Source organism: Rutilus rutilus (assembly GCF_951802725.1).
Source record: "Rutilus rutilus genome assembly, chromosome: 21".
Taxonomy (NCBI): Eukaryota; Metazoa; Chordata; class Actinopteri; order Cypriniformes; family Leuciscidae; genus Rutilus; species Rutilus rutilus.
In genome coordinates, this window is record NC_140226.1 from 11,953,070 (window position 1) to 11,980,402 (window position 27,333).

Consider the following 27,333-nt stretch of genomic DNA (forward strand, 5'->3'; position numbering starts at 1 on the left):
TTTCACAGTGAAAGGAACTTCAATATGACTATGAAGAGAGTTAGGCGATTAGGGCCACTGCATTGCAGATGTGATTAGATAATCTTTTGTTCACTTCAGCGTAGCTCCGATCAGAGGTCAGTCTAGCATACTGGCAACAGCCCACAAAATGCTGTTTCAAACATTACTAGGCCATTTTCCACTAGTTCATTTCATTCTCAATACCCTGGGCCACAATTCGGGAAACATTGAAATACTGTAAACAGCTTTAGCAGTGCAAAGGTGCTTCGTCAGTGCCATTCTTTTCATGCAATACCTTTAATTACCTCTTCAGTCTATTGCAGAAAATAACGATGGCAATTCAGCTGTTACCAAACTAATGGAACGTTTCGGCGCCAGGAGGTCATAATCCTCAAAAGGAAGGAGGTAGGGGATTAAAAAAAAAAACTAATCAACTCATAATACGAACGCTTTCAAAATGTTTTCAATTGGCTATTTGCAATTACTGCCCTAAAAAGTCCCCTCGTAAAGCACGACGGTGTTTTCATACATATGGCTGTTTGGGCTAACAAACAGAATTACCTCCAACCGCACAAGGTCGGACCTGAGACGGCGCTTGCAGTGATTGGAAGCGGGAAAATGAGAGCGTAATAGAAAGGCATTAATGTCCCTGACAGTGAAGTGATTAAACGAGAGCGGCATAGGAAGGCTTTTTAACGAGTGGAGAGGCAGTCGTAATTAAGAGCTAAACCCACACCGCTGAAATGTCGTCTAATTAAGTCCATTCTTTAATGCTGCCGTGTGCTCAGAGCCAGCCGGAGGAGAGACGCTTTATGACTGCAGCATGTGGAGGCTGTCGCATCTTTGTTTCAGAATGGTCAGAGGTTTAAAGGACACAGAACAGCATAAACTGCGTCATTGATTCTTTATGTATTTATGTTTTAAAACATAGTTTTCTGATGCAAAATATGCCGCAAATCACTTGCAAATTAAATTATAATCCCGACAAAAACAAATCTGCAGTTATCCAAGTTGTCATAATGGACATCAAGACCGAATTGGGTTGGAGTAAAGTTTGCCAAGACAGATTTAGCTGAATTCAAATGAACAAGTAAAGGTAAAAAGGGTTTTTACAGATTTTTACGAATAAATTCACATGATTTTTCAAAGACTTTTGAGGCAAATATTCATCACCTAGTGTTCCATGAAACGTCCATGTATACATGTAACATTAGAATAAAAATCCATGCTTAAATCTGCCACAACATATCTAAACTAAATCTTAATGACAAGCTACGTGGTTTAAAATACAAGATAAGCAAAAACTGCAACTGTGCCAGACTTTACCCCACACACAAAATATAACGTCACGTGACGTGAAGGATTGCCCGAACGTTACACAGATATTTGTGACACGAATTTCCATGACTTTTCCAAAACTTTGTGTTTATTGTAATGGCCTGGAAATGCCTTTAAAATTTCCATGACTTTTTCAGGTTTTTCATGACCGTACAATCCCTGTTAGTTGTGGTAATGGTGGCTTACCTAAAGGTATAGCCATGGGAATGAGGTAACCTCGCACTGGAGAACCAGGCTGCTGCTGCTGGGCAGGATCACTGGGGCTGAACAGGAAATGGGGCTCAGAGACTGAAGGCTGCAGGGCAGGAACACCATCTACAAACTGGCTAGTTTGGGTTTTAGATGACTTCATCTTCACCCCTATATGAGTGAATGAAAAGAGAGGGACAATAATCCATAAAGAGTTAAGACAGAAAAGGCAAAATTAGGGGTGGGCAATATGGCAAAAATATATCGTCTTTTTGGTTTTAAAGACTATTTCACAAGTTACTAAAAGAAACGTAGAAAGACCATCAATCATCACTTCTAATTGAAGGGCTGAAACTCACCTTTGACGGTCTCTACTACTTTAGGTCGCTGAGGTTTGGATTTCGGTGTGGGGGAGTTGAATCGAAGGTAAGGGCTTTTTTTGAGTGTGCGTCGATGACCATCATAAAGAGCTTTTCCATACAGTCTGGCCAGATACTCTTGATCATCCTGAGATTTAAGCACAACCGACTGAGAATGGAGAAAAAAAACAACACTCAATTAACAAACTGTGTATCAAGATTTAAAATAGGTGTGTGCCTATAAAATAGGTTTTATGATGCACTCATACTGTATGTATGGTAAACGGCACATTATAAAACTATACACTCATACCTATAGTAAACATAATAAACTATACTAATCATATTGATAGTAAACATGGCAAATAATATTAACCTATCCATACAGTTATGGTAAATTACTACGATACTGAATTTTTATAAAACCAACAACAACATAATATTGTGAAATAGTGTAAAGCTGAATTTTCAGCATCATTACTCCAGTCTTCAGTGTCACGTGATCCTTCAGAAATCATTCTAATATGTTGATTTGCTGCTGAAGAAACATTTATTATTAATATCAGTTGACAAAAGATGTGCTGCTTCATATTTTTGTGGAAACCGTGATACATTTTTTTTTTCAGGAATAGAAAGTTCAAAAGAACAGCGTTTATTTGCGTGTTTAAAAAGTAGAAAGTTATAGCTTTGCTTATGTAAAGTGAGGCATAGCCGTAAGGATTTCATTTAGTTTAATCTAACACGCATGGCAACCCCCGATTGTCGCCAGCAAAATAACTCTCAACCTCTTGTAACTGTGTGCTCTGTTGTCTGGATTGACTGCACCTTTAACGATAGCAGCAATTAAATGCCTGGATGGTCTCCACACATAGTAACCTTCAGATAACCACTGAATGTGTTGCTAGGTTAAGAATCATCCACACAGACACCGGGCAACGTGGACAGCCATTAACAGGACCAGGCTTGTGCCAAACACAGATAAGGCGAGCCTGCCTCTCGTCTTCTCACTCTTTATTTTTAGCAAATTAGTGTCGGGGCAACATATGGGTGCTCAAAGCGGCTCATTTAGAGAAAATGCCACTGAGACACAGAAGTACTGAGCTACAGTGTTTACATCCAGATGGGCCATTTTGGGAGTGTTGTGAGCTTGTCAGGTCACGGTGATAAGTAAACAACACGTACAGGATTAAACACTGCTAACAAACAGGTTAGAAGATCCTACAATTCATTATCAGTTTTAATATAACAGACAGATGATTTGGACCACAGCCAAATAGCCAATTATAAAGCTCTCATATAATGTTAGTCATTATCTACTGCCTAGTGCCTACATACAGTATGAAGATTCCTAAACTAAATGAAAGCGCATACAGTAAATCAGGGGTTTTCAAACTATTTGATGCCAAGGACCCCAAAACATGATGATTATTTTACGAGGGATCCCCTTCACATATACTGTATATTAGTAAATATATGCATTATGGATTTAAATACACAAGTTAATAAGCATAAGTATCTTTCAGAATAAGGTTTAATATCTAGACTGGGTTGGCTAATATTGTCTTTCTAATAACTATTTTTGTGAAACCTGAAGAAAAACATTTTCAATTTAATTCATAATTGCTTGCATAATAAATATTTATCCCAAGCAGTTTGACAGTTAACTTTAACAGTCCTAAAAATACATTACATTAAATCTCTTTTATTCCCTCTCAAATTTTCCACTGAACATTTTTAAAGATGCTTTGTCAAGTAAAAACAAGTTTAACTTTTAAAAACACATATCGAAACCCTGTCTGCAGTCAGATACCACTGTGCAGCATCTACCATTTTTAAAGCAAAAAAAATGTTCTGTTTGAATGGCCTTCAAGAATTATTTAGCAGCCTACTATCTAGAATAGTCAGAATTCTACTGTCTAGGCAGGCATCTCATTGCTATTGAACCAGCTTTAATATTTCATCATCAGAGGAGTTTGGTTGTTCTGTCCATTGTGTGAACACATTTTGAACGGCATTAGATAACACTGATATAATCCTGCTCACCGTCTCTTGCTTCCCTTCAGGTCTGGTTCTAACAGACAGAGCGGGTTGTTTGCTGTGTGCCAGTGTGCTTTCTGCTTGTGTTCTCACTAAGCCTCTCAGAGAGGTTTTCTTCTCTGCCGCAGAGGTTTCACCTCCCCCTCTTCCTCTTCCTCTTCCTCCACGTCCACTCCTGCTCCTCTGGTCCTGCTGCACCACTTTGGCGACTGCAGCATCACTCCTCTCAGAGTTCTCCCTCGCCAGATCATCCTGACAGGAGGAAGACAAGACAAAGGGAAGGAGAAAGAGACAGAAGACCTTGAAGTCAGAAACACTTGAATATGTGTTCAATAAATAGTGCACAGACAGTAATATAAACGTATTTTTTTTAAATACTGGGGGAAAAAATTTGCTAGATTTTAATTATGTATGGAAGCTTGTTTCCACCATGGAATAAAACAATAAATAAAGGTAATTGTGACCTTTTTATCTCACAATTCAGACTTTTTTTCTCACAATTGCTAGTTTACATCTCACAATTCAGGCTTTTTTCTCACAATTTCAAGATTCTCTCTCACAATTCAGACTTTTTTCTCACAATTGCGAGTTTTTATCTCACAATTCAGACTTTTTTTAATTGCAATTGCTAGTTTATATCTCCCAATTGCAAGTTTTTTTTATCTCACAATTGCACAATTATATCTCCCAATTTAAAATCAGCTTCACAGCGATAAATGGGAAAATAATGTGATGATTCAATGATTCAATTCAATGATGCAACAGAATTCAATTCTGCTGTAAAGCAGCTCTAAAAAGACAATAATAAACAGTCATTATACAATTGAAATCAGTTCACTGTTGATTCAGTTTGGTTCAATAACTGTGTAAAGTTAATCAATTATGGAATAAGTTCAATTAATCTATGAAGTAGCTTTGGAGAAAACAGTGATGTCATCATCCTGCTCAGTTCAGTTCTCATCCGATTGTGTCAGTGGAGTCAATAATATTAAGTGTCCACAACTAAGCAAGCCAAAAGGCGATAGTGGCAAGGAACCAAAAACTCCAAACTTGCGTGAACAATATCAAATTGCTTGTGAGATAAAAAGTCGTAATTACCTTTTTTATGCTATGGAGGAAACAAAGCAAGTTTTTTTCAGCCGTTTTATTGTCCGCCAGGTAAATAATCATAAACGTGATCAGTTGGAAAAGTAATAGCAGATCTCTGCTCAATGCCAAGCATAAGCAAAAGCAAAAAGCACTAATGATTATTCAAACATTTTCCCTTTTAAAACAGTATTTCGGAGAACAAAGAACAGTGACAGATTGTGCAGAAACAACAGATTGTATTTGAAGGTAGAAAAAGACTAAATCTCTCAGTTCAGCTCACCTGAATCTCCTTGCTGAGTGTATTGATCCAGGCATCAACTGTCTTCTTTATCCTCAGCTCTTCATGGACATCTCTACAGGACAAGACACATGACAGGTCGTCAACATCTTCAAAGACAAAAACTATTCATCTAGAAACTCGAGCCACAGAGCTACTTTTCTTGACGGTAAAGCTTGTTGTGTTGCTCTAGGCACGTTTAGTCATTCTAGTGCTTTGTACGGTACAGGTTCAAGGTTACTTTTCAGCTACTTTTAGAGATGAATTTTCCACGAGCTGTGACTTTAATTTAATAATGGGAAGGGAGTGGACAAACACAAATCTCTAATCAGAAGTCAACTTGCTACATAAAGCTAAATTAATAGAATTTATTTAGACTGATGGTATGCAGTGGAGATTTACTGTACCGCTCAAAAGTTTGGAGTCAGTAAGATTTTTTTTATAGGCCTAATTTTATTCAGCAAGGATGCATTAAATAAATAAAAAAGTGACAGTTAACAATTTCAAATTTCTGTTTTAAATAAATGCTGTTCTTTTGAACAAAAACATTTTCCACCAAAAAAATTAAGCAGCACAACTGCTTTTATGGTTTCAAATGTACTAAACATCTTATTTATCCAAACAATACATCTGATTTCATTTAAATCATGTGATTTAAATTACTGTGAAATGTATTTCTGCTTTGAAATTTGAACAAATAAATAAAAATAGTAGTAATTTTATTCGTTGTGTGTTCCAAAAAGCATTTATTAAAAAAAGGCTGCAAAAAAACTATATCAGTTTATGACTGGATTCAGTTTAGTTCTTTCTGAGATGCATTTACTTCAAAACGTGAAAGTGAATGAATCCAATTTTCAACCGTAAGATGATTTCTACATATTCTGAACTAACTAAATGGATTGGAAACCAGCACTGCCATGCAGCGAACGGAATATGGCCATAAACAGGGACAAAAACACAGTTAGTTGGACTTCTGTGAGTCGTTTTATTCTCACGTCCTGAGTGTCTGAGATCCCCAATCCCAATGAGGGATGACATCTGCAGGCAGAGCAAATCTAAATGTGGCACACTGCGTTTAAAGACGCAACAGTCTTCCAGCGTTTCTCCGCTGAACACATTATGCTAATGCCCTGCTGTCTCTTGGACTGTTAGCCCATCTCTGAAACACTTATTGCACTGTATAAATCACAGAGATGAGGAGACGAGTGACAATCCCAGCATGCCATCCAAACTGCTGCTCTGAACCACCAACAGCCCATGTATCTAATTCTTGCTTCCTTTTTCCTCTTTTCATCTCTGCATTTCTGCTCAGAGGGATTGAAAAGGAAGTGCGTGTTTGTGTGGGTTTGTGTAAGGACACACTAGAGGTTATGCCACAGTACGTCAAAAAACACTGCAAAATCCATTGAAGGGATGTCACGTGGACCTTAAGGAGTTTTTTGAAGTCACTCATGCGACCAAAAGATGAGAAAACTACAGATGTGCACCACTATATATTTTTAAAATTGTCTGTCTTAAAGCTGAATTTATTTTTAACTTGTAACAGCATCTTAGAAATATAACACTCATGGAGGGGTGCTCAAAAACAGTGTGAGATGCGATGCAACAATCAAGGACGTTCATCTAAATGTGTCTGGCTATAACAACAATACTTTAAAGGGGAAGAACTTAGAGGCAATGTTTTAGAGAGGATTTTGTCAAGCAGCTGAAGCACATCACATGGTCAGTACGATAATTAGACAGTGGTTCAATGGATCACAAAACTCACAGTTCTGATCATATTAAAGTTTTTGAGTCACGGATCGGATCATTTTTTGGATCAGCAAGAAACAATTTATGTGTGCGGGAGTGTCAGTAAAAAAATAAGAACATACAGTATGCACTAATTACAAGCATAGATAAATACAATGTAACAACGTTACAAATAAAGTAAGGTCTAGTATTCAGAAATGTAATAATTAAGGTTTGTCTTCAATCTAGGCTTTAATCTCTTTTTTGTTTTGTTTTGTTTAATTAACATTAAAGGGTTAGTTCACCCAAAAATGAAAATGATCCCATAACTGACTCACCCTCAAGCCATCCTATGTGTATATGACTTTCTACTTTCAGCCAAACACAATTTATTGAGTTATATTCCAAAATATCCTGGCTCTTCCAAGCTTTATAATGGGAGTGAATAGAAACTGAGATTTTGAACCCCAAAAAAGTGCATACATAAAAGTAATCCACACGCCTCCAGGGGGTTAATAAAGGCCTTCTGAAGTGAAGAGATGTGTTTATGTAAGAAAAATATACATAATTATAACTTTATAAACTGTAATCACTAGCTTCTGGATAACGGCCGTCCGCACGTTCACGAGAGAGTCGAGTTTCGGCGTATGACGCGGGATGTAGTAATTTTATAAATTTATATAGGCTAGTAATTTTCATTTATTGGTGAACTAACCCATTGTGAATGCATGCACATGCATGGATCCAATATAATGATATACATGCGCTTTCTTTCTCAACTGTTTACATTCACTTAAGGCAAAATGATTCTGTTTACGAAAATACTTTCCGAGACTGGTATTTTTACATAATTTTGTGAGTATGTGTGTGTTCAAGCGCAAGGAGATGCAAAAGAGGATTCAATTCAGTGTACTGAACAGCTGTGCAGCTGTGCACACAAATAAGAGATTGCGAGTAATGAACTGAGTTCTCTAAATGAATAAAAATAGTGAAATGCAAACTCAGAATTTTAGGCAAACCTGCAATAATTATTTAGGTTAAATATACAAATACACTTTATGTATTTAATCTCACTTTATTAACCAATGTCTTTGCTGCTGACCTTCAATGATCCAATTCAACCATACTAATAAGCAAAAACAACTTCAGCAATCAAAACAAAAAATGAAATACAAATCTGATGTTTGACTGAAGTAAGAGTGTTGAGCTTTCTTCTTCTTCTGTAATCCAGAATGGCAGCGCAGCTGAAAGGTTTGTTTGAGCAGCGCCCTCTACTGTACAGGTGTGAATTTGCATTTGCTTCAGCCTGAGGCTTATTCGTTTCACTTATGGTGTGAAAGGGCCTTTACATTTGCCAAAGATATAACTTTTTTTTGTTGTTGTTAAAAAACAAACAAGCAAGCCCAGCCCAGTTGAGAAAAACTTACAGAAAAGCAACATAACGCATAATTTTCCATAAAAGTTACAAGTAACTTTCCCCAACACTGCATACTGGTGAGACAAATATACATAATAATAATAATATCTTGTAAATATTTATTTTTATAAAAATAATGGTAACACTTTAGTTCAGGGTCCAATTCTCACTATTAACTTGTTGCTTATTAGCATGCATATTACTAGGATATTGGCTGTATATTAGTACTTATAAAATAAAAACCTTATTCTGCATTGGCCATATTCTACATCCCTTAATCCTACCTAAGCAGTAATTAGGAGTTTATTGAGGCACAAGTCGTAGTTAATTATTAGTTAGATAGTAGTAATAATTAAGAATTGGACCCTAATCTAAAGTGTGACCAAAATAATATTAATAATAACTGATAATTTAGTCAACTTCACTAATTAACTAGTCGATTATTGGATGATCCGTCCCTACCACTGATCAATGAAAATTTCAACCTGACATTGCTGAGGCCACACCATCAAAACCTATCAAATGTCAAATGTACGTCAAGTGCGATCAGGAAGAAAGTTTGGATTTTGAAATTGCACAAACAATGCAACATAAAACGGAAGCCTCCCAGTGTAGCCAGAGCCAAGAGTCTGGTAGAGATGATGATTGGAAAGAAAATGTTTCAGTGGCCGAGCAGCACAGATTCAGCCTTGCTACAACAGCTGGCCATGAAAACAAAAAACCCCAAAGAGAATGAAGCTCTACTGATCCTTACCCAACATCCAGTGGACCCTGTCCACAAACACACACACAAAGAGTTAGCCATAGAAAAACAGAGGGCACAAGGACTCACTGATCCACGGACACACACAGCTGCCCGCAAAATCTCACAAGCCGCTTTCGACACAAACAGGCTCTGAGATGAAGGCCCTGGCTGGCCATTAAAGCCTTGTCAGAGTGTGTCTGCCGAGCGTCTGCCGCGTGATGGATTCGCCTAATCAGATGATGCTTGAAGACACTTGTGATTCCAAATGGAGCACAATTGATTCGAGCGGCGAGAATGACCTTCAATTAACCTCTTTAGACGACCCAGCATTTTCTTCACCGTTCTTCAACTGAGCCCCTTTAAACTCCTTATTATCCAGTAAATTTGGGCTTTTCGGGAGGGTAGAAAGTGGAAAATGAGCCATAAAAACTGTTTAGCACCTCGTTTTATTCACATTCCCTCCACAAAAATGGAGAAATTCATGACAGATCTGGAGAGAACGAAATGAAAGCATGCAAAAACCTTGGGTGCCAGAAAAAGATAAAAGCTTCAATTACTGCTGATCGGCAAAAATCTGAATAAGAATTATGAGTGTATTGAGAGTTTAATTATGCTTTTGCAACAAAATCATGCTCCAAAAATATTACTCATTGAAATTTTTGCAAATCTTAGAACACACATTATCTTGTTTACAAATCAAGCTTAACCAGTTCTACGCTAAGAAAGTAGACTAAGCTGTTAGCTTGATATGCGAAGCCACATTGAAAACCCAAAGAAAGGGAAATATTTCATTTGACCATATTTAGCTTAGTATTATAATTTGATGGGTGACTGGTAATTAAATATGCAAAAAGACACCATGATGCACCAAGACACGAAATATGAATATGTAATTTCATGGTTAAGAATAAATAGAATAAATAAAACTGTAAGGCAATTTTCTAATCAAGCACCAAATAGAATACCTACTGTATACAAAAAGTTGTTTGAATATTTATGCGATCAAAAGTGACAGTAAAGACGTTTATATTAATGTTAAAACGTTTTCTATTTCAAATAAATGGTAGTTTTTTTTCTACTCAAACAATTCTGGAAAAGATTTACCACAGTTTCCACAAAAAAATTAAGTGATTGTTTTTAACATTGATAATAATATGAAATATTTCTTGAGCATCAAATCAGCTAATTAGAATGATTTCTGAAGGATCATGTGACACTGAAGACTGGAGTAATGATGCTGAAAATTCAGCTTTGCCATCACAGGAATAAATTATATTTTAAAATATATTCTAATAAAAAAACTGTAACTGTTATTTTAAATTGTAATAATATTTCACAATATCACTGTGCCTTGACGAGCATAAAAGTCTTCTTTCAAAAATCTCAGAGACTGAGACTTACTATTGAACGGTAATGTACAGTAGGTTTGCACAGTTGATGATGCGCATCGTAAAATGATAAGTAACGTATTGCTAAAGTACAGTAAGATCAAAAGCAAGTAAAATAGAAGAGAAATTATTTCAAAGTTGGGAAATAGTCTACAGAATATCAGGAGTATAACTGTCTAAAAATCAAGACTCCACAAAATGAGACTTTAGCAAGCATCCAACCCAAGCACTTGGTCCCTGATGAACGATAAAAGCACATAATCTCTGAGGTTAATAACGGATGTAATTCTCAGGGTAATTACCAGAATCATCAAGCGCTCTTTGAGGAGCAGTTGACACAACTACCAATTACGTAACTCGATAATAAGACAGTCTTTTCCTCCGAAAGTTATGATGTAAGCCGACGGGAAACTTGAATATAATACAGGTCGAACGCCGATCCTCAGCTACTGACTAAAGGAGCCATACCGATTATGAGTGTAGACGGCAGGAAACATCAAGAAAGTCAGTTTGAAGCAGCGAGAGGAGTGATAAATCTCAATACTGACTCCGAAACCCAAAGTCTCTGCCACCTGTTGAATTATGCAACACCCTTCATGAGATTTTCAGCACATGGGATAATTACAATTACAAAGTCATTGAAACTCAGACTGAGAAAATATTGCCTTTACCCAAGTGTGAGCTGTAACTTTTTCGGTAGGGGTGGGGGGCATAATGAAGGAGAATAAAAAAAGATCTGAAAGTTTCACGTTCACAAATGCCCTCATTAATATTTCACCGCGATGGATGGCGGGAATAAAATCGAACTTCAGACTCGTTTTGCAGTGTCACTTCCTCAAATGAATGAATCCATCAAGCCCTGCACATAAAGCACGACGTGAAGCGCTCTCTCGCTGCGGCGCGGTTGGCGTGGGCTAAACCGGTGAACGGGGGAGAGCAGAACAGCATCTGGCACCTCAATCCCTGCGACCTTTCAGAAGAGGAAAAGATCAAAGCCATTAGAGCAGGGAGAGGAAGACGCATCAATCAGCGCGTTTGTGTTTTCATGCACACGCAAGTATTAGGAGCGGGGCTGATTGCAGCTGCCATTTTGGAGACAATTAACATAGAGGCTGACATTTTGTTTGAAGAGTTTGGATACTGAGACGGGTTTGAGAGGTGTCGGAGAGGGACCGTCGAGCCAAGAAAAGCAGACCTTACTGTTGTTGGGCTGTGGTGAAGCTTTCAGCTTAAAACAAAAGCACAATGACGTCAAAACAGTCGCAAAAACATTCATGTTAATTCAGAACACACTGGACAATCAGTGTTATGTATTTGATATATTTAAAACATTCATTTAGATAGATTGAGATATGATACTGTAGATATGTCAAACGATATTATGTAATTTATCAGTCATATCATATGGTATCAATATATTGGAAATATTATGATCACTTTTCAGATTAAAATAAGTGATAACTCTCCTCTCTCAGTACCAAAATATAATAACAATAAAATATCAACCTCTACACCAATCATTGCTATTATTATTAGCAAATTAGACATCCACAAATTTCTGAAAGTAATAATATGGATTATATTATATTTATATTATATTATTTTATATCATTAATAGCATTGATTGTTGTTGTTGCTATTTATGATGATGATGACAATAATAACAATAATGATAAGAAGAGTAATCAATAACAACAACAATCAATTATTAGCAAATGTTGCAGAAATGAGAAAAATCTTCTACTCATTATTAGCAAATGAGACATGCAAAAAATGCTGAAATTAATAATAATAATTATCATCATTGTTATTATTATACTGTAATTACCTATTTAAAATGAATTTAATGTTTTAAGTCAGCTTAAATGTTGCTGTCTCTGGGCACAAATGCAACTTCTCAGTCCAACTGATATGCTGATAATATAATGTGCAATGAAATTAGAAAAATTAGACTAAAAATGAGAAAAAGATAGCGTTTTCACTAGTTGCCTCAGACCTTCATCTTTTTTTTTTACTCCACTGTGAATCAGTCAAACGCTAATAACAATATTTTTAAATATTTGGCCATCAAAAACGGTTCCCTGTGATGTTTCCAGCACTGACGTTGCACTGAGCCAGAGGAAAGCGAGAACACTGCTGTTCTTTCTGCTTTCACAGCCTCCGCATCATATAACAGACAGCAGTCCTGGGGCGGCCTTCTCCATTTCAGATTCTAAACTGCTGCTTTAGCACTCTGCCGCTGCCACGTCTCTATCTCTCCGTATCTCTGGAAATGTGCATGATGTAGGCAGCGACTCTGGCTCGGGGTGTATCACAAGCCATTAGCTGCTCTGTGCCTGGGGTAATGTCACATTGAGAGAGCAGGCAGAATGGTAAGATTGAGTCTGACCTCCTGCTATAGAGCGTTAATACTATCCAAGAGACGTGGTAAAAGCAGACTCTACCCCAGCAAAAAGATATCCCTCTAACCGCTTCCCCTGGCTCTGAGCGTTATGCGTTTTAAAAGCTGCAAACAAAAGTGAACTCATAATTCACAGTGACATAACCTCCTGGTGGTGAGTCTCTATCGACGACACCATGCTGTGACCGGGGTTCAGGTCTGACTCCACTGGCCTAAATATGAAAAGCATCACACCTACACTTAAATGTTAGTTTTTTCTGTGAGACACGAAAGTAGACATTATTTATGTCTACACGCAGCTTTAAAGTACAACGCAAAAAGATTCCATTAAAGTACAATAAAAGTAGTCCATATGACTCTTTCTTTATGTGTAATATATTCAAAGTCTTCTGAAGTCATACACAATGCTATCTGGAACTGGAAATGGGGAAAATATCATGCTTTTACTGGCTTTTCCCTTTATTTAAATAATAATAATAATAATGATAATAATACTACTACTACTAATAATAATAAATGATTACAATCATTGAGAGATATGCAAGCCAAAATGTGGCCATTTTTCTGAAAATATTTGAGACATTAATGACTGATATTGCAAATATAATGGCCAATTACTATACTCACTTTCCAATTAACAGAAGTGTCCAAAACATCAGACTATCTTTAGTTAAATAAATAATTTATTTTAAGTTTATTTTATGTAAATTGAATTATTTTAAATTTAAATTAGTTTTTTTTAATGCTATATTTTCTAAATTAATAATACTAATACTACTACTACTAATAATAATAATACTCTACTATTATTATTATTATTATTACTAATGCAAAATACCCGTGAAAAATCAGTTTTTGTGTGTGTTTTTAGTAATTGTTGGTTTGGTGTGTTTGAGTGCTCATTGTTACAATTACACAGCAAAAGTTCAGTGACAATTTTATTTGTGCATGGTAGAAAGCACAAAGTGAACTCTGAGAAAACGCTATGCTTGAGCAAACAGTTTGTGAATAGGCAACTACAAATGATGCCCGTGAAAGAGACTGTGAACGCATTGAATAGGATATGTTTAGTTGGTGAATAGCATAGGCTACTATTACACAGTAGCGATAACGTTAAGCGCACCTGAATGAAATATAATATTCAGAAGTAAACAGCATAGCTGACTTACAGATTCAGTTTACATCCACAAATGAATAAGCGCCTCGATTCAGGGAGCAGTGCAAAGTCCCCGTGCAAAATCAGTTTTTGTAAGCTGATTGCCGTCAAAAAAGTTCAGCAGATATTTCTTAGCGATTGCTGATTCCAACAGTTTCAATATGATAAAAAATAACTTTTATATTGATTCAATGGATTAATTGCATTTTGAAAAAAAAAAAAGTGTCATGAATTTATTGCATTTTTGGGGAAAAAAAGATTTGAATTTGTTATGTTATTATAACCTAAAGATGCTATGTGAATGTTTGAAACAGAAAAGTTTGAAACAGAAAATAGTGGTTTTCATCTTGCCACTTTCTTGGTAAAGAAAACACATTTTTACTCAAATTAATCTAAATGGATTTATCACGTTCTGGAACCAAACTATAATATTCAGAAGTAAACAGTGTAGCTGACTGAGTGTTTATGTCAGAATGTTTATTTTTAAACCACAACCTTCTTGGGGCTTCTTTGACCGATACAACCCTCTAATGTCAGAATGTTTATTTTTAAACCACAACCTTATAAAAATGATATATTTAACGATATCTTTTGCATTTCTCATCCAAACAACATCAAACTTGGCACTGCACTTACTCATGCCCGTGGCAAGACACCTGTCGAATTTGAAATCCATCGGACTAACGGTTCGAGAGATATGCGGTTAACAGACACACACACACACAGACAGACAGACAGACAGACAGACACACACACAGACAGACGTTTCAGTAATTTATAGATAGATTATTATTATAGGTTCATTTCAGTAATTTTTGGATGTCTCATTCACTAATGATAATCACAGTAATCACTATTGTTGTTTAATAATTATTATCAAAAAATACATTATTATTATTATTATATAAATATATTTAAAAAAACTATAAAAATGTAACCTGAAAAAAATACAAAGTTCTTAATTTTAAAAAAAGCTTTTTTAGCCATGAATTGTTGCTCCGTGAAAGATTTGCGTAAATATATATATATATAAATAAATAACAAAACCAACTTTTGTTTTTCTTTTCCACAAAAAATAATAATAAAATAAATAATAATAATGATGATAATGTTAATAATAATACATATATAATAACAGCAGCATATGGTTTGGACATGACAGTGAGTGAATATGAACAATTACCATTATTAGTTGAACTACTCCATTAATTGTATTTGTGACTAAGACTGATTAAATTCGCACATTCCTATCCATCGCACATTCCTATTCATCACTAAAACATAAGAAGAAGAAAAAAAAGATGGCTGATGGAAAGATGTTTTTGAATTGTGAACCAAGTGCCTAAAGATTAATACAGCTGCAAAAGCAATACTTGCAATGTTCTTTTTAGAATAGTGAGCACTGCAGTCAAATTTGATTAAAACCCCACACGGCTGAAAAAGTGCTTGCCTTTTTTGTTAAAAACGTTGATCTAATTTTCTGTGCCGGGTTTAATGTGATGCCAGAGCTGTTAACCTCAGGTGGTCCCATGCCCTGCTCTCAGAGGTGAATATATTGAAATGAAGCTTGGCTTTGGCAGGATCTGGGTAGAGGCCTCCACTGACAGATGCCAATCACAGTGATGGTTCCGTTTGCCTTAGCCCTTTTCTGCCTGGAGTGTGCTCTGAGGCCAGCTGTCAATCAAAATCTCGTACCGGTTCACCGCCTCAGCACGGCCTAACTTTCACAAGCATGAAAACATGCAGAAGTTAACCAGCAGCACTCTCAGAGGCACGGGGAAATGTGCTCCTGTGCTACACTTTATGACTAGCAATTTCTTCTGGCAGATTCCCCCCCCCCACCAATGTCAACACCGATACTCATGAGAAATCGTAAATAAAAGAAAAAAAGAAAAGCCAACGCTTTACAAAGTAATGTGGCAGTACCATGGTTCAGTTATAGTCTCTGATTATTGTATTCTTACACCATGGTATTTAACTAAAACTATTAGTGCACTTCATAAATGTAACAATACCATGGAATTATCATTATTGTCCTTTTTTGTACAAGGACATATCATACCTGTTTTTCGACAGTGCCTCTAACTGCGTGTGAAGCACTTCTCCATCCTTGGCTCTCAAAATGGCTTCCAGGTTTTCCTCTAGAACCTTCCTGCTCTGCCTGACCTGCCTCAGGACCAGTCCTGCATCCTCAAACATGGATGTGGGCGGCCGGATGCTCTTCAGAATGCTGGGTCTGTTTAAAGGCGCATCCCTGACGGCAATCACATCAACCGGCTCTGGGGGCTGCGGGAGAGGAGGGAAGATTGAGAGATATTGGATGCATTTAAATGACTGTGTATATTTGGAGGGGGAAAACAAACTGTCTTTGTAAGAGTGCCGCTCCAGAGAATAAATATGATAAATATGTTTAATGGAATGCTGCTATGAGCCATTACGGGTGAGCGCTGCTGTTGTTGTTTTCTCAGAAGCATTTTCAGGACTCAACAATTAGGATTTGTTTTCTGCTGACAGACCAGTAGTTCAGATTTGTATTTGCTTTGCCAACATCTTGACAAGTCTCAATTCAGAAGAGATCTTATTACTAATAAATAGTTGTCTTGTGATATACATTATTATTATTATATAGAATAATTATTAATATAAATAATTATATTAGCCAATATATTTTTTAAAGATTTGTTAAAGGTTTTTAAAAGAAGTATCTTATGCTCACCAAGGCTGCATTTATTTGATAAAAAATAAACAGAAAAATTGTGAAATATCATTACAATTTAAAAAAACATTTTAATACATTTTAAAATTTAATTTATTCCTGTGATGTCAAAGTTGAATTTTCAGCATCATTACTCCAGTCACATGATCTTTCAGAAATCATTCTAATATGATGATTTGCTGCTCAAGAAACATTTATTATCATTATTACTATTATTATTATTATTATCAATGCTGAAAGCGGTTGTGCTCCTTAATATATTTGTGGAAACTGTGATACTTTTTTGATTAATATGAAATTATTTGTTCATTATAAATGTGTTGACTGTCAATTTAATGCATTATAATAATAATAAAAAAATATTAATAAAGAAAAGAAAAACTTACTGGACAAAACTAGATTTTCCACTGAAAGTTACAACCTATTTTAACTGATGCTTCTGTGACAAATCATAATTGCAATTTCATCAAAACTCCGTCTATAATAGCCACAAGGATAATGCTACCTTTGTGATGGACTAAATCAGCATAATTTGCAATAAAATGTCTAATACACAACAGAAAACCATACGTTTGAGTTAGCAAAGAATAAACACACATGTACATGTAACAAATATATGTAAGCAATAGGTAAAGTGACAGTACCGCCAACTACCCCTCATTTTTCTCATGTTACTGTCGAGGAATGACTATCATTGCTCATCAAAACTGTATTGTATTAATGTCTCATACATATCAAAATATATCAACTCAATTGCATGTTTTGATCCCGAAAATGGTGTGAAAAGAGTTCACGGTCAAATACAGGCGACTGCTGCACGAGCCCCGTGTAAATCTCGCCCTGAACCGCTGCGTCTTTCCCTGTAGTATACGTGTCACGTTCCTTCTCGGCAAGCACGAAAGTGGGCAGCCGAGGGTCCTTGGCTGTCTCTCCCTCTCATCCTCTCCTGAATATAAATCTGTCGGAGAGCTCCATAAATCCATTACATGGGCCGGCAGATGCTGCTCTGGCAGGCTCGCCTTGACGAGGGACTCTCTAACCTCAACCCTGTGCTCCTGTCAAACGTTCAACTACATCCGAGGCACTAGAATACTATTAATCAGGTGCTTCCATAGATTTTCTTACAGCAGTACTTTCTGTCCTCATAATATACTGGGTGATATTCAGCAAAAGGGGCATATGGGGCACATTCTCAAGACGTTTACGAGATGAACGGTCAATTATATGACAGAGTGAGTTTTGTTTGGTTAAATCATGCAGTGTGTAATTCACATAATTCAACATTTTGAACACATACGAATTGGAATCGAAATCGGTGGATGCAATTATTGACTCGGGGCAAAAGAAAGAGAAACAATCCTAACCTAAATTTGCTGCGGCTGCGTTTGAGAGGGGTGCCGCGCATTTATTCTGAAGCCCAGGTGTAAACGAGTGATAACACTGATTTATCGAAGCGGTCTCTGAATAACAGCGGGGCTGAAATTGCAAGGATACAAAAGTACAATTGTGCCGTTCTGTTGTTGTGGATAGAAACTGCACAGAGGAGAAGGGCTCGTAACCTGGAACTGCGGAGGATGGGGTTGCCATGGGAACCTACCATGGAGACGGGGGTTGTGGAAGGAGGCGGGGCCGTGGCGGAGGGGGCGAGATGGCTGCTCCTGCTGATCTGGGTCGACTTGGCATTCTGCACAGGAAACGCATCAGCAGTCTGGAAGGACATGGATCGAGATGGAGAGACTTAGTAGCAAACTACAAAAATTAAGTTTGGACTACACATATAAGCAAGCAGACACTGAACGATTAAATGCTACGGTTTAGCACATTGTGATACCTATATAACACTTTTTTTTTCTTTTTTTTTTTTTTTACAAAAATTATAGGATATTGCTGGCAGGCACATAACAGAGTGCAATGTGAGTGACATTCCATTAAAACAGGCCAGACGGTGAGACTTGTGACTTGGCTGCCTCATTTCAAGAGAGAGAGAAAGAGAGAGAGAGACAGCGCCTCTCTGACAGCGGCCAAAGAGCATTCAAATCCTGCATCCTCAATTATATGCTAATGTGTCATTTGCTGTATGTTACATTATTCTGGGCTGATGGAATTTTTCAGCCGCAAAAGACGTGCCTGGAAACTCAATGGCTTATTGGGAGAGCGAGGGTGACAGTAATGGATGGAAACAGGCAGTGGCACATTTGGTAAGAACGAAGAGGCGCTGTAATTTATTAGTGTGGGTGGCAAAGGGAAGAAACAATTGAAAAAATTGGTGTCTGGTCAGTGAGCCACGAATGTCTCGGATCCGTGTCTCGGCTTGATTTCATCAGTGGTCCCTCTACAATTAGATTAACTCGATCCGGAGCTCAACACTTGGACTGTCATTGGGCCTCTTTAAATGACCAGAAACCTGCTGATCAATGGCAAGAGTAGGACAGGGCGTATGCTTGTGTATTTATTGTCCAGTAGACAGAAGAAATTTGTCCACTAATAGAGATTTTACTATACCATTTATAGCAGATAGACTATATTTAAACATAATATCAGAGGAACTTAGAGAAAAAAAAAAATCGTGTTTTTTTATTCATTAATGTGAGGCGACGGACGGACGGACGGACGGACAGACAGATAGATAGATAGCTAGATAGATAGATAGATAGAGTCAAACCCACAAATTCTTCATACAGTGGACTACCAGTAAAATACTGCTAATGCTAATGCGACCTTTTTACAACACAGACTGGACAAAATTAAGCATTGCTTGGTAATTGGTTGACCTAAATTGGTATTATCTAATTGTGTACTTAAATTTAACAGCTGACAGATATTCAACCTAATTCATTTGTGAGTCAGTCTAACAGAAGGATGGCCAAAACCATGTCTGAATAAATTTTGGTTTGACTGTAGATAGACAGACAGACAGACTGATGGACGGAAAGACGAGGCTATTTGTCTGCATGCTACAAAATCCACATGACAAAGCCAATTTTTTGCCATCGAGCTGTTTGAGAATACCGACAAATTAGTAGAAGACAGCAATTTCAAGTTTTAATTTTAATTCAAGTTAAGCAATTTTTTGGTTTGGCCAAGACTGATAATGCCACTGCAGAGATCCATTCTAGTAACTAAACCAAAAGCAGGACTATCAGAGTGTGAAAGTTAGCATAGATTTCTGAAGCTCTCACCTGCAGTAGACTCCTCATCTCATTTTTAATCTGCCCCAGATCCTGCAGCATCTGATTGGCTCTTTGGACGGCCGAACCGGACGACGCCACATGTGTATGTTCTTCTTGGTTCTCCTGTTCGTTCTGTGGATTCATGAAAGCTGGTTCTTCTGGTTGTGCACTTCTAGTAAGAGCAGCAGATGCTTTAGGTGGCGTCTGGCTTCTCCTGAGAAAAATAAAACGCACCAAGATGTCAAATTTCATACATCAGGTGCAATCATGCAAGAAGCCAAATTATGTACCCTTATCCAGTATGCTATCCTTGATCAAACTAGCAATGCTTTAAACCAAAATTTCAATTTGCTTGTCCGATGTTAAAGCTGATGATACAATTTTAGAACTGACACAAGGTACGAAGCAAACACTTGGACACCAGGCGATGGCGATCTCATGGATATCTCAAAATTCAAAATTAGTATTATTCAATGTACTGCACTGTGAATTACCATATGGAGTTCAGCTGAAGGACACTGAGGTCATCCACCAGTGATGTTCACCTTATTCATCAGAGGATGAGCGCGCACCCTGAAACACTGCCGGAGGACGTCCGCTAACCCGCCCTATGCTCGCACTTCCCGCAGTCTGTCTGAACAGCTCAGCGTTTACACCACATTTCACACGAGCAGTACAAGGCGTAAAACCCGAATCACCTCAGATTGAAGCTGAAATATGTATTTATACTGGCACATCTGCGCGCTGTAATGAAGGGGCCTGAGGGCCCTCAGCTGAAGGGGTTCATCGGGTTCCAGCCAAGGGCTTTTAGTCTGGACTGTGTTCACAGTCTTAGGTTGCCAGTCAATCTAACGTTACAGCGAAGGCCATTTCTCCAACACTACAGTGCTTGTCTAATGTTGAGGCTATTAATCACCCGGAGACGGGTTCAGTTTGCCAAGATCATGCTAACCAATTTGAAATAATACAAGACACTTTTCAGGCAGATCACACCTACTTTCCTTGACATACTGGAAGCAAAAGAGGTATGCATTTAAACAGGATGTTAAAGTCTGGTGAAGGTTTGCAAATCTTGTGGGGTGAATTTCACCAAAACATGCCAGTCATATTTCACCTCAAAATGTATGTATTTTATACAAATAAAACAACACTTTTATATTTATGTCCAGAATTTTTGCATTGTGACATTATTTTTAGATTATTAAGTGCATGTTCTCCCAAATTCTCTATACAACAACATTGATTTTTTTTTTTTTTATAATATAGTATTTAAAAAAAATGTTTTATTATATATATATATATATATATATATATATATATATGGCACTCTTTGCACACCATGTGCCCTAAGAATATAAATTAATTATTTTAATTTATGGGTGACGTCACCTGGACATGTCCTTCAAAATTGTTAAGATTCAGGCCATGAAATTCTTCCCATCTGAAAAGGCAGGATCAGTGTTGGTCTGAGAGATAAATGTCGTCATGTGGGTTAATATGGGTTTCGTGTTTCTCTGATTGCTTTTTCCCACAGGTTGGCTCTTATCTCCTTGGACAGGCTTTTTTTCTCTTTTTCGTTTTTTTAAGGATCCGTGTTCTCTTTTAAAGTGCCGGAGAGAAAGGAAACCTGTCATGTGAGAATGCACACCGAGGAAAATAAAGTGCTGAGCTTGATTACTTTATTTAGAGAGAGAAGCTGGTGGCACAACAAAGAGGAGAAGAAAATTCAAACAAAGAGGAGATGGCAAAGAAATACAAAGCGTGATAAAAATGAAAAGGGACGAGCAGGAAACTGGAACAAGCAAGAAAATGAAATGAGATACAGAGAGACAAAGAGATAGCGAGGGAGGGACAGAAACTGCTTCCCAGAGCTGCCTTCAAAACAAAGGTCAGAGCTGAAAGACAGACAGTGTCCAGTCTCAAGGGCCGGACACATGGTGTGCAAAGAGTGCCGTCCAGCGCCAGCCTTTTCATACCATATTTCTGAGGCTTGCAGTACGAAACGGTTAATAAGCATCTACACGCTTGCTTTCATCAACACTCCGACGCACACAGTAACGTGTCTATTTACTCCACTTCACACACAGAGAGCCATTCATTCTGCCTGTGCACAAAGAACAGAAGGCAGAAGAATCTCAGGCAATTATGCATCGCAGGCACTGAGAGCGTGTTAGAGAAAACTGCAGGAAAGCAAGTTTAATCTTGCCATGTGCAATATATACAGGACCCTGAGATGCTATCGACTTTTATTAATGGAATCATTTCCTTTATTCATAGATTTAAAGAGAATAAGAAACATTTGTGGTGCTTTTAACTTGCATAACGTGATGGATTTCAGACAGAAAATAAATAGCAGGAAATAATGTAGGGTGGTACATTATGTGTGCCATTATGAAAACATAATCAATAGGTGACACCTGTCATATCGTCGAGCGTAATAGTTACACATTTCGAATATTTCTCAACTTCAACATCGACTTTCTGTCAGCTGCAAGATGAAAAGAGCGTTTTATCAACGTGTGCCACATTTTCGGTTTATCGTCTAGAACAGGTTTAACTTGATGAAACACCAAACCTCAAGCTTGGAGATTCACTCTTTCTGTGGACTTCCACTTTCTGTGTTTTCCCCATCTGTCCAATCAGTATTTGAATTTATCAATTAGAATTTGACTGGATTACTATGGCAAGCATTAATATTACTGTTGCTCATACACATATTTGAACAAACCTGTAGTCTTAAGTGCAATACTTAAATAATGTGATACCTAAAACCGTGCGGCTTGTTCAGGAGAGCGATACGACTTCAGATTTTCACTTGTTAAAATATTTGTACCTGATAAAACAGAACAGCAAAGGTGGCGCTTGTGAAGTGGCATTTAGCTGTCTTTCCGATGCCTTTACACAATCTATATAGATATAATGTTGCTCAGAAGTGGCATAAATACATTTACACAGCAATTAGAACTGTATTCTTTGAAAACAGTGATTGAGGAGAGCTGGAGCTCTGGCTTTTATATATTAAAGGTGCATTACGTCTTTAAACAAAATTCTGAGAAGGCACAAAGCATTTTTAACATAGCTGTGTAAAGATGTATTGAATGAAGGACCAGAGCCATATCCATACCTGCAAACTCAGAAGGTCTGAAAAAGGTGACACATTTTATAATTTTATTCGTTGACGAAAATGTCAATAGATTTTCGTCATAGTTTTTGTCTTTCAAAACTAGTTTTTATAATTTACTTTATCGTCTCGGTTTCGTCTGTGAAAAATGTCGTTGATGAAAATGATAACGAAAATTATTCGTCAATGAAATGAACACTGTAATGCAGTGGAATGAGATAGCCTTGCAAAAATCCTTCACATTGAACTAACATTGTAGGCTAACAACACAATTTGCTGATCTTACGTTAGCTGAGTAGCCGACAAGCTTACTTTCCATTATAACGTTAATGTTAAACATGTTCACTAACGTGAATTCATTCGCGGGAAAGCTGCAGCCAGGGGCTTTTCAAAGAAGACGCTGCCGTTATCTTGACTGTGATTGGCCAAATGACCATAAATTCTGAATGGATCCGTGTACTGTAGTATATGCAGTCAAGTCAAGGCGGTTGGTTCAGAGTTTTTTTGGCATCTCTTTGTGGTCCTGTTCGGTATTGCAACTTGACTTGTCTAAAATGTAAACATGTGCTTTGCTGTTGCACTGTAAACATACTAAACACTTTGAATTCTGAAAAGTTGGTTTTCTGTAAACACATTTTTTTCATGTGTACTTTGGTGTGCATACATTATGAATTATATGGACTCCTTATATCATTTGGTTATTAGGTGTCCTTTTGGAGTCTCCAAGCGTCCTTTTTTGGGAAGGCATCTAAATTTACCTTGAAAAAATCTTGCAGAAAATACAGTTTTGTGAGAATCAACCTTCAATCTGATGGTTTACTTTGCTGGATATAGCAAATGATGACAAAATGAACACGTTAAACAAGATAAATGGTGTGTGCTTAATTAAACGATAAAGGTGCGATTTAAAATTGTAATCTATTGACAGCCCTAATAAATAGGTAAAAATAAATGATTTATTAATTATTACAAATAAAATGCAATAATTAATTTAAAAATAAGAAAATAGAAATAAACAAACTTCAAGTTTAAGAGAAAAAAAAATATGTAAAAATAAAAAGCACTAAAATCAAACACACTGAGAGAAAAATAAGTGAGGAAAAGTGTAACAGAGCCAGACAAACCAGATGTGAAACAACCAAACCAGGTCAGTCTCTAGCAGTCTATGAAATGTACAGTGCAATAAAAACAAAACTTGATTTCAACCTGCATTTATCCTGAATTACTGACAGTGGACGCTTCCAAACATCACAAGTCTAGTAAATTGTCCTTAAATGATGGATATGATCCAGACGAAACATCCGAAATCTCTCAAGGTTAACCGTCTGATGTTGGAAAGCCTGTGTTAACTCGAGACAGTGTTGTGTTTGATCCACTGCTTGGCAACAGACGCACAACAGGCAGATGCATTAGACATCCGTCTCATCAGAGCAGCCTTTCTGTCCCCAGGTTTCATTTACTGACAGGAAGCCAGGGAAGGAAACAGGTGCTTTTTTTGTGCCTTTTAGGAGCTTTGCAATAAATAAACATGAAGGCGAGAGCAGTGCTGCATGGGGCGGCAGTTGTCCTGATGTATTCCACACAGCACACTTCCCTCAATCAGCCTTAAGATGCCACAAAAGGAGCTAATCCATTTGAAGAGGAAGATGTCGGGCTTTTTGATCTCGCTCAAATTGATTAGGGTGTAGATACGGAAAGGCAGGGAAGGAGAACGCCCTGCTAGAGGTCACGCGATGCTAATGTCTCCTTCAACGAACAGCACGGATATTTCTGAGCTGCAAACTGTGACTTTAATGAGTGCACGTGTTTATGTCGAGGATTCATTCTAAAAATGAGCACGGATGTCCTTTTGATGCACTGCCAGATGGAATATGGATTTATTTTGAGGGTTGTTTGTGTGCCAATATGAAAACATAATCAATAGGTGACACCTGTCATATCGTCGGGCGTAATAGTTACACATTTCGAATATTTCTCAACTTGAATATCGACTTTCTGTCAGCTTCAAGAGGAAAAGTGCGTTTTATCAACGCGTGCCACATATTTGGTTTATCGTCTAGATAAACATCACCCAACTTGGTTTAACTTGATGAAACACCAAACCTCAAGCTTGGAGATTCACACTTTCTGTGGACTTCATTTTCCAAAAGAACAAAGAACGAAAAGGAAAATGTGTTTTCCCCATCTGTCCAATCAGAGCACTCTGTATCTGGCTTCATTTGTCTGTCACAGCAGATCTGGAGCAGGAACGAAAGGGGAAAAACCTCTTTCTGAATAGGTGAAAGGAGATGGGAAAGCAGAGGGTGGAGGAAGGGCAAGGTTTCCCACTGATCTCACCTCAATTACTCAGGAAAAGGCAACAGTGGGATGCAGTAATGTGGAGGGAGGAAACAGTGTGAGCTTCAAACGTGTGGTCTGGTGAAGAGATATCATTTGTGTGAGGAAGAGTGAAATGTCAGGGGCATTTGGGTTATTCACTGTGCCGAGGTGCACCTCATGCAGAGCGAGGGAGACCTGGGTAACAAAAAACCAGCAGGGTTTCTGACTGCTGACTATATTTGTAAAGGTGACCGCACACTGTTTCAATGACAGACAAAATCGTTATTTAACAAAATAGCCAATTAAACACAACTTTCCACACCAAGACTATTCTTATGCTTAAAGGGTTAGTTCACCCAAAAATGAAAATTCTGTCAGTAATTACTCACCCTCATGTTGTTCCATCCCCGTAAGACTTTCGTTCATCTTCGGAACCCAAATTAAGATATTTTTGATTAAATCTGAGAGCTGGCTCAATCTTTCATAGGCTTCTATGTAATTGAAACTTGCCGGCCCAGAAAGTTAGTAAAGACATCGTTAAAATAGTCCAAGTGACTACAGTGGCTCAACTTTTTATTCAACTATTCATTTTCTTCTGTGTGGGACTCTGAGTGAGTTCACGTAGTGTAACAGCGCAGTGCTTCCGGGTTGTACATCTCAGAACGCAGGCTCACTATTGGCCAGCATCACACGCATCACACATGACCAGCGTCAGCCAATAGTGAGCCTATGTTCTGACGTACAACCCAGAATGTTACACTACACTAACCCTTAAACACTGTACATACTGCAAAACAATAGTATGAGTAGTATAATAGTATGCATCCAAACTCATGTAGCCGTCCTCTTCTAGTCTATAGTTTGGGATGCATACTACTATACTACTCATTCTTATGCAGTATGTATACTCTAATAGGTTGCATCAAGGCATAAAATTGCATACTGTATACAATATACATACTGCAAAAATAGTAAAGTATGAGCTAGTATGCATTCCAATATCATATAGCCTAGAAGAGAAATATATAAGACTATACATACGGTTAAAAAAAGTCTTAGTATGGTAGTATGCATCCAACCACCTATAGTCTAGAAGAGGAAGACTATATCCAAGACTATACATATTCACATAACCCTTACTCAAAAATTTGAATTAGCATGGTAGTATGCATCTAAACCCACACAGTCTAGAAGAGGAAGACTCCAAGACTATACATATCCACATAAGAGTATTAAAACTGCATACTGCAAAAGTAGTATGAGTAGTATGCATCCAAACCCATATATATCCATATGCACAGCTATACATACAAAAAGTAAAGATTAGTATGCATTTCAAACTCCTATATCCTAAAAGAGGAAGATAATATATATAAGACTATACATATGCACATAAGACTACACATTTTGCACAAAAAAAAGTTAAAATATGCACCCAAACATATATAGTTTAGAAGAGGAAGATATCCAATATCCAAGACTATACTGTATGCACATAACACCATACCCACTGAAAAAATTTATTAGTATGGCAGTATGCATCCAAACCCACAGTCTAGAAGAGGAATACTATATCCACATAAGTGTATTCACAAACTGCATACTGCAAAAATAGTATGAGAAGCATCCAAACCCACATATTTTAGAAGAGTATATTTAAGACTATCCATATTCACATTACTATACATAACGCAAAAATAGTATTGGTAGTATGGTAGTATGCATTCAAAACAATATAGTCTAGAAGAGGAAGACAATATCTAAGAGTATCCATATCCATATATTGGTTCGGATGCATAATACTACTATACTACTCATACTATTTTGCAGTATATATACACTGTGTGCTGCATACAATATTTGTATGGATTTCAAATGTT

The 27,333-nt window shown here is 37.3% G+C and overlaps 1 protein-coding gene across 3 annotated transcripts in view; it reads right to left on the reverse strand.

Moving 5' to 3' along the window:
* kiaa0586 (KIAA0586 ortholog) overlaps nt 1-27,333 on the reverse strand; it is a 120,873-nt gene that overhangs the window by 57,065 nt on the left and 36,475 nt on the right. For all 3 annotated transcript variants that reach the window (XM_084393089.1, XM_084393088.1, XM_084393090.1), the window contains 7 exons: nt 20,023-20,227; nt 18,441-18,551; nt 16,190-16,413; nt 5,293-5,365; nt 3,930-4,175; nt 1,887-2,055; nt 1,525-1,698 (listed from right to left, as the gene is read on the reverse strand). In XM_084393089.1, coding sequence (XP_084249215.1) covers nt 1,525-1,698; nt 1,887-2,055; nt 3,930-4,175; nt 5,293-5,365; nt 16,190-16,413; nt 18,441-18,551; nt 20,023-20,227 — 1,202 coding nt within the window. The remainder of the gene's footprint in view (nt 1-1,524; nt 1,699-1,886; nt 2,056-3,929; nt 4,176-5,292; nt 5,366-16,189; nt 16,414-18,440; nt 18,552-20,022; nt 20,228-27,333) is intronic.